Source organism: Phoca vitulina, unplaced genomic scaffold (assembly GCF_004348235.1).
Source record: "Phoca vitulina isolate PV1807 unplaced genomic scaffold, GSC_HSeal_1.0 scaffold30, whole genome shotgun sequence".
Taxonomy (NCBI): domain Eukaryota; kingdom Metazoa; phylum Chordata; class Mammalia; order Carnivora; family Phocidae; genus Phoca; species Phoca vitulina.
The window spans coordinates 18,353,767-18,365,709 of NW_022589733.1; the positions used below are offsets into that span (position 1 = coordinate 18,353,767).

The 11,943-nt window shown below is 52.1% G+C and overlaps 2 protein-coding genes across 2 annotated transcripts; one reads left to right on the forward strand and one right to left on the reverse strand.

Moving 5' to 3' along the window:
• Positions 1-122: 122 nt before the first annotated feature.
• Positions 123-5,606, reverse strand: CENPT (centromere protein T). Its single transcript, XM_032424534.1, has 13 exons — positions 5,494-5,606; positions 4,301-4,391; positions 4,076-4,163; positions 3,871-3,967; positions 3,613-3,749; positions 3,453-3,489; positions 3,107-3,241; positions 2,289-2,458; positions 1,685-1,993; positions 1,339-1,429; positions 591-767; positions 399-503; positions 123-321 (listed from the first exon to the last, which is right to left on the reverse strand). The coding sequence occupies exons 1-13, from the start codon at positions 5,604-5,606 to the stop codon at positions 198-200; spliced, it is 1,674 nt and encodes a 557-aa protein (XP_032280425.1). The 3' UTR covers positions 123-197.
• A 3,516-nt stretch (positions 5,607-9,122) lies between these two features.
• THAP11 (THAP domain containing 11) lies at positions 9,123-10,883 on the forward strand. The gene has a single exon (XM_032424298.1). It carries the CDS (start codon positions 9,208-9,210, stop codon positions 10,168-10,170), a length of 963 nt encoding a protein of 320 aa, XP_032280189.1. The 5' UTR covers positions 9,123-9,207; the 3' UTR covers positions 10,171-10,883.
• The last annotated feature ends 1,060 nt before the right edge of the window (positions 10,884-11,943 follow it).

An 11,943-nucleotide genomic window follows, 5' to 3' on the forward strand; every position in this document is an offset into this window, starting at 1 on the left:
TCCAGGTTATGCTGGGGAGTTGAGGGGAGGGAGGGAGGGGAATTGGTCCTGGCCTGGCTGGCCACAGGATATACACCAAAACACAGCACATTCTGTTTGTGACACTTTATTGATGCTGGGGAGGTGGGGAGGAGACCTGGAAGAATATGTGTGGCAGTCCCCGAGGTGGGGACTGGGCAGATGTTGAGGCCTGGCCACTACTGGGCAGGGAAGACAGAGTTGCCACTGAATGCACAAGGGATGAGCAGCTGCCGGTACTCCAGGGGCAGGTGCCGCTCCACAAGCACATGCAGTGAGACTTGGTCGTTGACCAGGCCCTGCCTGTAGCAGAGGAGGATAGAGATAGAATCAGGGCCAACACTCCCACACTCAGCACCTCCCTGCTTCTGCCCACTTACCTTCGCATCAGTAGTTCCAGGTCCTCCGGCCTCACAGTCTTGCGGCCGGCATGAGCAGCAAATACCTCCAGGTCGTCACAAAGATGCTGGAAATACTTGTCCAGGCTGCCAAAAGGGTTGGGGTAGAACAGACTGAACGGTCTATTGATGATCTGAGGGGTCCTCTCCCTACCCTGAGTGTCCAGGACTCACCACTTCTCCACCATCTCAAGAGCTGCTTTCTCCATGGGCATCTTGGAATAGAAGCTAAAGAGTTTCACATAGTGGCTCAATCCAGTCTTGTGGGGATCTTGACGGGGCCTGGGGCCAGGGGTTCGGGCCCTGGGAGGAAGCCTGGTCGAGAGAGGCTCCAGAGGCTCTGAAGATAAGCTAGGGGCAGGAGTGGATAGTTAGCTAAAATGCTGCCCAAAGAGGCTTCTAATCAAAAACAAGTCTTATTGGCTCCTGCGAAGACTAGGGCCCATGTGCTCCTTGGCTAATGTGGACCAATAGCTCTGTCTGCTGGGAGGCAGTGCGGACAGGGGGCCACACAGAGGCCTGGTCTTTCCCTGGGGCCCTGACCCAAAGTCCTAGTCTAGACTCATTACACAAGCTAGTACTTGCTCAGGCCCTAGACCCTCAGGCTCCTAGACCCTCAGGCCCTAGACCCTCAGTCTGTTGCTGCCTATCTGATTCTGCTAATCATCCTCCAGGAAGCCTTCTCTGACTACATACTGACTTAGGCACTTCTCTCTACCCAGGTTCCTCTAAGAACCTGGAAGCATGCACCAAGATGACACATGTACTCAGTGAGCCCCACCTAGCCCACCTCAGGGTGCTCTCTTGAGTGATCATCTGCATACCAACGGGAAGGGGGATAACCCTTTGATGCTCAATGCCAAGCTCAGAAGCCTACCCCCTTCCCAAGAGGTCCATGCAGAACAAGGTCATGGGATCTTACACTGCAGTGCTAGGCGGTGGGACTGGCTCAAGAAACTGAGGTCGCCTGGCCTGAAGAAACTCAGTGGTGCTGGAGGCCAACTCTGGACTTGCTGTAGAGAAACGGCAGGATTAGAGGGGGCTCAGGCTTGACTATCTCACCCAACCGTCAAGGCCCACAGCTTCCTTTTCCTGTTCCTCAAGGGCCCCACCTAGCTCTGGCCAGTCAAGCAATGGGCCCCTCAGAGTCTCCCTGACCCAACACCACTTGTGCCCAGAAACACAACCTAGGGGTACAACTCCTCAGTTTAGAGACTGAACACAGTTGTCACCCACTCACTCCCTCATCCCTGCATCGGGCCCCTTACCTGTCCTACCAGAGATGTCCTCATCTCCTGAAGATCCTTCTGGCTCCTTGGCCTCAACACCTTCTGTCATTTCTCTGTATCCCTTAGACTTTTCTGTCCTGACAGATCCTTGTGTTCCTGTTGTGTCCATCACTTTGCTCACATTCAGACCTTCCTCCATCCTTTCCTCTGCCTCCTCACCAACTCCATCCTGTAAGGGCTCTACTCCATCTTCTCCAGAAATAGCACTGCTGTTGTTTGGGAAGCTCACAGCAAGGGCATCAACCTTCTTTGCCTTTGCTGCCAGAAGTTGGGCTGGTTTTCCAGGATCTGAATCAAGGGAGAAAATATAGGTTAGAGAAGCAATAGGGCAAGGCTGTAGCTCTGAGAAGGATAAAGCTAGAGTATTAAACTCAGTCTAGGTCACTGAGGAGAAATGTCCAGAGGCAGACCCAGGGTACTTGTTTGGAGTATCCTGGTCCAAAACTGACTCTGCTCTGACATGTAAGAGGAATTAACAACCAAGGGACTCTGCAGAGCACACATATAGGCCTGAGGAGGGAAAAGCACAAATGCCAATTTTCATCCAAGGCTTAGCTCTGGGCCACATGCCCCACATACTCACTGTGGTTCTGCAGCTTAGGCCCACTGCTCTGTGTCCTGTGACTGACAGCCCTCTCAGCATCTTCAGCCTCAGTGTGAGACAGACAGGGCAGGGAGTGGTACACACTGGGGGAACGGCCAACCAAGGGCTGGGAGAAGGGCTGAGTGTCCTCCAACACGGTATTCATTTGTAGGGTGGCAACAGGGGTTCTGAGGCTATCACCTGGAAATGAAAGGCCAGTTGACACTCTGTTTTCCAGGCCTACCTGCTGCTACCCACTCACCAGGGCCTGGGCAGTGGGCCCTATGAGTCTGCCCCAAGTGGCCTTCAGAAAAAACTACCTAGTACTCTAAGCCTTATCCTCCTTCCACAGGTCTCTTTACTTACCTTCCTGCTTCTTAGCCTGGCATTCACACTCTCCACATCTTGTCCCACCAAAACTGCTCACCTACGCCTCCACACTTTTCACTCTGCTAAGAACCCTCCTCTTACTCTAGTGAACTTGACTTGTTTTCTGAAATCACGCTGCCTGGTCAGTTCTGACTGGCCAGCTGATCCTGAAACCTGACCCTTATCTATCTCCCAAGAAGCTCCAGCCACCACACCACACCTTTCCTAACCTCAGCTCTGTAGCTTCTCAAGAATATGGGATCCTAGAAGATACTGGGACCAAGACTGGGACCAGCACTTTGGAGAAAGAAAGCAGTAACTCCTCATAGACCTACTGGCAAGCTTGCTCACTGTGCTTGACTTGACAGAGAGAGGAGTAATCCTGGACTCAGCAGCACCTCCTACAGGGGAGGGAGAGGGAAATCTCAACCTTACCTGGAGAAGCCAAGGCCAAAGAAGTATCTCGCAGATCCTGCAAAAATGCACCCACATCTACAGCTCGGCGGGTAGGAGGTCTGCGAGCCAAACCAGGCCTCTGCACTGATTGGGGCTGGAGAGGTGTGGCAAAGGTCAAATTGAGGGAGCTGGTGGGAGGGAGAAGGCACAAAGGAAAGTCAGGTATCTGAGGCCCAATTTTCAGGAGAATTCCCCCATCTGCCCTGGGGCTCTCATCTCTTAGTACTCAGCCATGATGCTATGAAGCTAAAACTGGCAGGGACCAGTAGGTCAGATTCCATCACAATCAATACCTCCCTCTCCAAGCCTTTCCACCAACCCCAGGATAGGCAACAGCACCTGGTGAGGGAGGAGGCACTGGCATTCCCACGAGGCTCTGCAAGAGAATTTAAAAATAAACTATGGTAAGTTACCAGGCTCATGAGAGCCCTCTCTCAGGCCTCCTCAGCCTTTCTAGAGGGCAAGAGAGGGTGGCCAAAGGTGTTGTCCAGGGTCTTACCTTGGGAGAGAGGCAGTCCCTGGTCCATTCCTTGCTGAAACACTGACAATCTTAGCCTCTGCTTCCTCCTGCCAGGAGCCAGAAGACCTAGAGCCAGGGTTGTGGGGGGCTCAAGCTCAGGAAGTTGCAGCTCCAGGCTACAAGGATGGAACTTATCTCAGAGAGGCCAGGAAGCCTAATACTGGCTTCTGGGGCCCTCAAGAGACTCCTGATCAGAGCTGCCCAACATCCCCGTGAAGGGAAGAATTCACTGTGCACCTGCCCCGACTGCTTTCCCGTCTAGAGGACTGGACCACTTGCGGTGTCGGCACTGGCTCCACCACAGACTCTGGCATCATGATGGAAGATTCTGGGGCTGCAGAGACAGCAAGGAGAGGGTAGGGATGGCAGGGCAGTCTGCCCTGAATGAGGGATACCAAGGGACTGGTGTCTAACCCTGATCAGCAAGTTAGTGTTCACTCACCAGTTAGAAGGATGTTCTTCAGCAAAGTCCGGGGTGTCTGTTCCTCCAGGTTCCCACCGGTATGAACATGGGCCAATCTGCCAATAGACTGGGTAAAAGCACCAAGCAATCTTTCTGTTCCTTTGCCTTGAGATTCCCTCAAGGTGGGCTCCAGAGCAGAGCTAGACCTCAGAGGCCCCTGAAGGCAGCAAGAGCCCTGTAGTGGTCAGTGGGCTGGGCACTTACCCTGGCTCTATGGGAATGCCGCCTCACATTCATCTTTGTTGGGCTGCTCAGCCTCCTGGAGGAAGGTGTTTCAAGTAGGGCTTTCTGGGCACTGCGTAAAGACCAACAGCTCTAAGAATTAAGTAGGGAGAGGGAACTAGAGGCTGCAGAGATGTGCTTTCATCAGGGATCTTGGCTTGAAGCCCTTTTCCCTCAAGGCCAGGGATCCAGCCCCTCCCACAGCCTCTGTTTCTAGCTCTATATCAACAGCTCTGTGGATGAAGGGGAACCTAAGGGATATGGGAAGAAAGGGAGACCATAATGATCCAGCCAGAGGGAGGGGCTGAGGAAGGCTTTACAGAACTGACTCTGTTAGCAGTAGAGGCCACACAGACAAGAGAAGCAATTAGAAGAATATTCATTCCTGACATTAACATAACAAATCAAAAAGGATATTTAAATATTTTGAAACCATTTAAGTACTTGTCAGGGTTTCACAGCAACTTCTACATTGGTCACTCCAGCACTGGTCTCCATTCCAGTCCCTCTCAGATTCCCAAAGCACAGCTCCCACCTCATCACTTATAGGTCTAAAACCTACAATGAATAGCTTCCCAGGGCCTATAAAAGAACTGCACTGCCCCAGTCTGGCAGATGCCAACTCCCACACCCTCTGCACCAGGAGCTCACCATAGCCCTCATCCACTGCCACTGCCACCAGGTCAGGCCAAATTCCCTGCTCCCTAGCAAAGCATCTTTCTAGGTCCTGCCTCCCGAATTCTGCCCAGGCTGTGCTCTAGCTCCTTTCCCACCTTCCAGCTGGGCGTTACAGGAAAAGGGGACTGAATGTGCAGGGAAAAGTGGGGACCACAGAGGAGGCAGTTCAGGGCAGATGCCTGGACACACTTTGGGCTGGTGTGGGGGGAAGGTGTGGCCCAGAGAACAGTAGAGAAGGCCAGATTCTGAGCGCCTAGAGGCAGAAACCCAAAGACGCCAGCAGAGTTGAGCTTTGTAGTCCTGAGACCTGGCAGCCTGGAGTCCCGGGGGTGGGGGCACAAACTGTAAAGGGTGGACCCAGTTCTCAGAACCCGGGGCCCTGCGGTTCTCCGAGACTCAGTTTCCTTCTCCAAACAGGGTCAGCGCTGGATCCCGCTGAAGCCTGACCCCCCCAATCCCTATGGTTGCTCACACGCTCGGGCAGCGCCCTCCCTTACCTAACTCTAGCACTTCGGCGTCGCCGCGGGGTGCGCGTATCCGCAGTGTCCAGCACGCGCCGCAACAGCGTGCGAGTCGTAGGCTCGCTCTCACGGTTGTAGCTCTCCGCCATCGCCTCAGCCATCCGCTTCTAACCGCTGAGGTAGCTGAAGCCGCCGCCTTCCCGCCGCAGCATTTAAGCCAACTCTCGCGAGGCTGCCGCACAGCCTCACGGGAGTTGCAGTTCTAACCCTACCGCCCAGAGGCGAGTGGTGCGTGTAGTGGTCGTTCGTTGTAAGCTCCGGATTTGGAGGCACGTTTACCTGGGAGTGCACCTGGGCAAATGTGTGAAACCAGTCGAAGCCTTGGTTTCTGTAAGTTGAGGATGATACCCACCTGATAAGGGGCTTGTACTGATTCAATGAAATATATATATATTTAAAGTTTATTTAAGTAATCTCTACACCCGAGGTGGGACTGGAACTCACCACCCCGAGATCAAGAGTCCTCTGCACTATAGACTGAGCCAGCCAGGCGCTCCTCAATGAGATAATGTTTAACTCAGCGTCTGACATATAGTAAGCCCATCTTCAATAAATAGCAGTCATTATTATTAGAATGTCTTATTCCTATCTCCCTCTGGAGTTGAGAAGAGACACTTGGGCCAGGAAAAAATAATTTTATCCTATATGTGACCTGGTCAGATTTGCATTTGTGAACACCACTCTGCCTTAGAAGAGACCAGTTTGAAGACCCAAAGGCTAGTTTGCTGTTTGTGATCCAGTAGAAATGATCTCCAAACATGTGCAATTTTGAGATGAATTTTGGCCCTCAAAAGTTCTGATAATGCTAGAGACTCTATTACCATATTTTCACCAAGATAGCCTCCCCACCTTTCTTAAATTTTCATGGAAACTTAATTAGAACTTGAGTTCTGAGTCTCCTGTGGAGTTATCGTTTTGTTCCTAGATCAGGGGCCTATGTGTTTTACATAACTGATAAAATTTTCTATTTGCTACTTGTTAAAAAAAAAAAAAATACTGGGTGCATGAAGTGAGGGAGGGAGGAATGAGAGACTGGCAAGGACTAGACCATATGGTGTCTCACAGGCTCTGGAAAGGAGTTTGGACATTATAAATGCAATAGGCCATTGGAGGGATTTAAGCAGAGGAATCACATAAATATATATATAATTTTGGTAGCCATATAAACAACAGATTTTGTAGAGGAGGCAAGATTGGAAGCAGGGAGGCATGTGACAAGATTCTAGCCTTTCTCCAAAGGTGACAAGATAGAGCGTGGGCAGGGCCGTGGGGGTGGGGAGAAAGCTATGCATTGTAGATATGTTTTAAGTGTACAGGATTAAGTGTAGATTAGAGGTGATTTTATGTACTGGAAGGTAGAATTTTTTTAAAAGATTTTATTTATTTATTTGAGATTAAAGAGAGCATGAGTGGGGTGAAGGGCAGAGGGAGAAGCAGACTCCCCACTGAGCAGGGAGCCTGATGGGGGACTCGATCCAGGCACTCTGGGATCCTGACCTGAGCAAAAGGTAGACGCTTAGCCAACTGAGCCACCCAGGCACCCTGGAAGGTAGAATTTTATTGAGCGCAATCTTCACTGTCTGTACATGAAGAAATGATATAAATTTGATCTCTCATTAATATTTTTTGTAAGGTAGATTTTGAGACAGGTAGGAACAGAACTCTATCAGTAATAGTATGACAATGAAAATACAAAATAACAAATAACAATGATCTTTTGCTTAATTTTGTCCCTACTGCACCCATTTTATAAACATTTAATCATATAACAAAGTGTGTATTCATGTTTTAACTATTGTATATTCACCCAAGTGAATGCACTTCTTTCACCATGGACTGCATTTCTGAGTTTGAAGGGGTTCAAGCTGTGGACCTCAGCTGCATAGGCCAGGAGGAATGGGACTTTTTCCTGTTATGGGTCTGTGAAGCCCATGCCAATAACCATGGAGCACATTAATTGTAAATAGAAAATGCAATGGTGATGTTTGGATGTTGGGACCAGACAAATAGTTCACTTCCCATTGTCCTGTATTTTCCCAAAACATCTTAAGTATGGGTTTCTTTTATAATAAAGCACTTAAAAAAAAGAAAAAGTAACAGTTAACTTGGGGTGTTATATTTTTTCTTTCACAAGCTTTTAAATGCCGGGTCTTTTTTTGTTTTTATGTCAAATAATTAGAAATAGTATATACTCGGCTTCAATTTCATACCCATGGTCTGTAATCAGGAGGAAAAAAAATGTGAAGGGAGAGTCTAGAGAAAGGGTGAAGAAAGGCAAGAAGTGGGAGAAGGGGAACTCAGCAAAGGAGGGCTAGCAGGTAAATCCCCGGAACAACTGCCAGACCTTCCCCTGGTTTTCCAAAACCTCTCTTGCCCTTTAGAACATTTTCTCCATAGAAGTCGGGGATTGGGGAGGTGTCTTGTTACAATCCAAATTCTGTCCATCCTCTGGTTCAACACTCTTCAACAGCTCCCAGTCATCTGCAGAATTGAATCCCAAATCTTTTAACTTAGCCCAGTTTGGTATCTTTCAGCGCTTCAGCTACCCTGCCTGTCCTCTTCCAGGCTCTTTAAGGGCGTAGCCTAGTTCTTTCCTGAGGACCAGCTACTCCCTCCTCACTCAAGCTTTTCACCATTTTTTTCTTCCTTGGCCTCCGCTTCCCATTTTCTCCTCTGTCCTGTTCATTAGTCTGTAGCATTTATTTCTGTGATTAGACATCCATTCGGGTGCATTCACATCTATTATCCAAAAGTCGGACCCTCATCCCTCAAGGTAGTCAGGACTGGTGGGTCGAACTCCTTCAGCAAGTTCCCAACTCACTGCACTGTACCGGCCACACAGTAGGCACCTACTGGTGACTGTGTTTAGGTGAGTCAACTCAAGCCACGGCTGAACTAAGCGAGTCCGCAACGCAGAGAAAGGGGCTCTTGAGGTCTTTCTGGGCACTGAAGCTGAGGTTCTGACCCAGTCCCCGCGGGAATGCCATCGACTCACAGCCCCCAGGATTGGGGAAGCGCTTCCGGCTGACACACAACCTCACCCAAATCCTAGTCCCCTGTAACCCGACCTCTCCTTTAGGCGGCGCCCCAGGCCGCAGCCTCCGAGTTCAGCGCACGGCATTGCGGGATTGTAGTTTCCGTAGGCAAACGCCCAAGGCGCTTGCGCACTACAGAGGCGCGCGCCGCCAGACCCCCATCAGGATTCCGGGTCCTTGTGAAGGGCGGTCCAGGCGACAGCGTTCCAACCGAATACGCCTCTATAGTCGGCCGGGGATAAGCCGGGTGGGGGTAAGAATCTGTTCTGCGTGGGCTGTCACGGTGCCCTGGAAAGCTGCCGGAATAATCTCGCCCCCGCTCCGGAAGTGAGCAGCTTCTGGCGCGGTGCATTGTGGGGGGCGTAGTCCTCCTTCCCAGGCGGTCCTTCGCGGCGTCCCCGGGGCCGACTCCGGAGCGCAGGCGGGCGGCCGGGCGGGCGGCGCAGCGCGGGCCGGCGGGAAGCGTATTCTGGCACGGGGCGCCGGGCCGGGCCGGCCGCGCCGGGCGGCAGTAGTGGGAGGCCGCCTAAGGCCCCGCGCGGCGCCGCCCGTCGAGGGGCGGGCGGCGGCAGACCAACCGGGCCGTCGAAGGGCTCAGGAGGCCGGTGGGCCGGGCCGAGGCGGGCCGCGCCGAGGCGGGCCGCGCGGCGCAGCCATGCCAGGCTTTACGTGCTGCGTGCCGGGCTGCTACAACAACTCGCACCGGGACAAGGCGCTGCACTTCTACACGTTTCCCAAGGACGCTGAACTGCGGCGCCTGTGGCTCAAGAACGTGTCCCGTGCTGGCGTCAGTGGGTGCTTCTCCACCTTCCAGCCCACCACGGGCCATCGTCTCTGCAGCGTCCACTTCCAGGGCGGCCGCAAGACCTACACGGTGCGCGTCCCCACCATCTTCCCGCTGCGCGGCGTCAACGAGCGCAAAGTAGCACGCAGACCCGCGGGGGCCGCAGCCGCCCGCCGCAGGCAGCAGCAGCAGCAGCAGCAGCAGCAGCAACAGCAACAACAGCAGCAGCAACAACAACAACAACAGCAACAACAACAACAACAGCAGCAGCAGCAGCAGCAGCAGCAGCAGCCGTCAGCCTCCACTGCCCAGGCCTCCCAGCTGCAGCCGAACCTGGTGTCTGCCTCTGCTGCTGTGCTCCTCACCCTTCAGGCCGCTGTAGACAGCAGCCAGGCCCCGGGGTCCGTGCCCCCAGCGCCCACCACTCCCACCGGCGAAGACGTGAAACCCATCGACCTGACCGTGCAAGTGGAGTTTGCCGCTGCAGAGGGCGCAGCCGCCGCAGCCGCCGCGTCGGAGCTAGAGGCTGCTACGGCAGGGCTGGAGGCCGCAGAGTGCCCTATGGGTCCCCAGTTGGTGGTGGTGGGGGAAGAGGGCTTCCCTGATACTGGCTCCGACCACTCATACTCCTTGTCGTCAGGCACCACGGAGGAGGAGCTCCTGCGCAAGCTTAACGAGCAGCGGGACATCCTGGCGCTGATGGAGGTGAAGATGAAGGAGATGAAAGGCAGCATCCGCCACCTGCGTCTCACCGAGGCCAAGCTACGAGAAGAACTCCGCGAGAAGGATCGGCTGCTGGCCATGGCTGTCATCCGAAAGAAGCATGGAATGTGAATGGGTCCCCCTCGGCTTGCTGGACTCCTGGACCCCTCTCAGCCTACAGGGACCTTAGGCCGCTGCTGTTGAACTCCCCTATACTCCTGGGGCACTGGTTGACAGTACTGAAGCTTAGGGCAGCTGGACTCTCTTGCTGGTGACCTGGCACCCTGTCTTGTTTTCTCCTGAAGCAAGGTCCTGAAGTCTGGGACCTCAGACTCTGTACAGGTGACACCAGCAATTATGATTTTGTCCCCCACTCCCCACCTCACCCCCAGTTTATGTTGCAGGTTCTGGTTAAGCAGAGGCTTCAGAACCACTGAACTTGAAGATTACCCACTCAGGATGCAGGTCGGATGCCCAAGACTATGGGTTTGGGAAGACAACACCTTGAGGTTGGCCAGCATTGAGACAACTCCTCCGTGTGTAGTGATAAGAGATCCAAGTAACATCAGTTCTCCTTTTCGTGCTTTTCCTTCCCAGGTGCAGCCTGTGATTCTGATGGGGACTGGCAGATCTGTGCCTCTGCCTATAAGGACCTCCCTCCCCAGGAGGCCATCTACAAGGGGATCTAGGTGACCTGCTGATGAAGATCCAGCTTGCCAGGGACTTAGGTTTATCCTGTTATGTTTGCTACTGGTTACAAATTCTATTTTCTGTACAATTAGTCAGACTAAAGTTTTCACTGTGTTTGTTTGGCAAAACGAATTAAACAGAAAGTAAGGTTTTAATTTGGGTTTCACCATTTTATTTTTATAAAGATTCAGTATCCCTGAAAGGTGGGGAAATAGACCTCCCAACAGGCCTCTACCTTAGGTCTCAAGGACGAGGCTGATCCTGAGAGTAGAAATGCTTCAATGACCATGCTTGTCCATCAAGGGGCCCTGAGCACATGGACCCTGACCTCATAAGGTTCTCAGAGAGTTCCTGGCCCAGCTCGCTCCAAAGAGTTTAGAAACTGCACCAAATGGTCCCAGTTTGCTGTGGGTTAGGAGAAGGAGCAACTGACAACTAAACCAAATTGTGACTGCTCACTTCTCTTGAGGGTTTTGAATTCCTCATGAATTTTCAGCTGTGGTTGAATTTCACTTACCATTTTAGCCCTAGTACAGTGGCACACATGGGCATGCAGTTACTTAGTGAAGATCACAGCTGGAACCAGCCATGCTTCCTGCACACATAAGAACTCTTCTATAGATACCTTGGCCTTGGGATGTTATCATTGTGGAGGAGTTGGGATTTGTGACCCCTTGACTCATTTCTTGGCTGTTTCTATTCTTCTTTAGATAAGGTAGGGGTGAGGTGATATTTTTATCTATAGGTCCAAATAACTTAGCTTAAAGCCAATGGGCCAAGGCAAGCCTTTAAAGCTAGCCCTATTTACTACAGGTGTTCGGGCACAAATGGACACTTCCTGGGCTCCATAAAACATGACTTCCTTCTCTTACTTTAGAAAAGGCCACTTCCTTAGGGGCTTTCCCTGTATCTGTGAACTGAAATGACAAATGTTTCTCTAGTCTCTGCTCTCCTCATGGCCCTTGGCACTGACTTGAGAAACAAGTCTCTGGTTTAAGAGGGGTGGAGTATAGGTTGTACAGGTGCCTGGTTGTGGAAAGGATTGGATCTCTGCCTTCCTAGCATTAGTTCTGGCTAATCGTAAATAAGGCGGTGGATGCAAAGCATTGCCCTTCCAGGCCAGCTGGGACTGAAGCCCTTTGTGGGCAGCTGTTAAGCCACTCTCTCACATGTCCCCACTCTTCACTAGGAGTGAGGGCTTTTCCAGGCTCAGTC

Coding starts and splice junctions, on each gene's coding strand:
- CENPT (XM_032424534.1), bottom strand. CDS start 5,606: ATGGCGGAGAGCTACAACCGTGAGAGCGAGCCTACGACTCGCACGCTG. Junction 2,459..3,106: donor CTGCGAGATACTTCTTTGGC/CTTGGCTTCTCC, acceptor TGTTGCCACCCT/ACAAATGAATACCGTGTTGG. Junction 768..1,338: donor CCACCGCCTAGCACTGCAGT/GTAAGATCCCAT, acceptor TCCTGCCCCTAG/CTTATCTTCAGAGCCTCTGG.
- THAP11 (XM_032424298.1), top strand. CDS start 9,208: ATGCCAGGCTTTACGTGCTGCGTGCCGGGCTGCTACAACAACTCGCAC.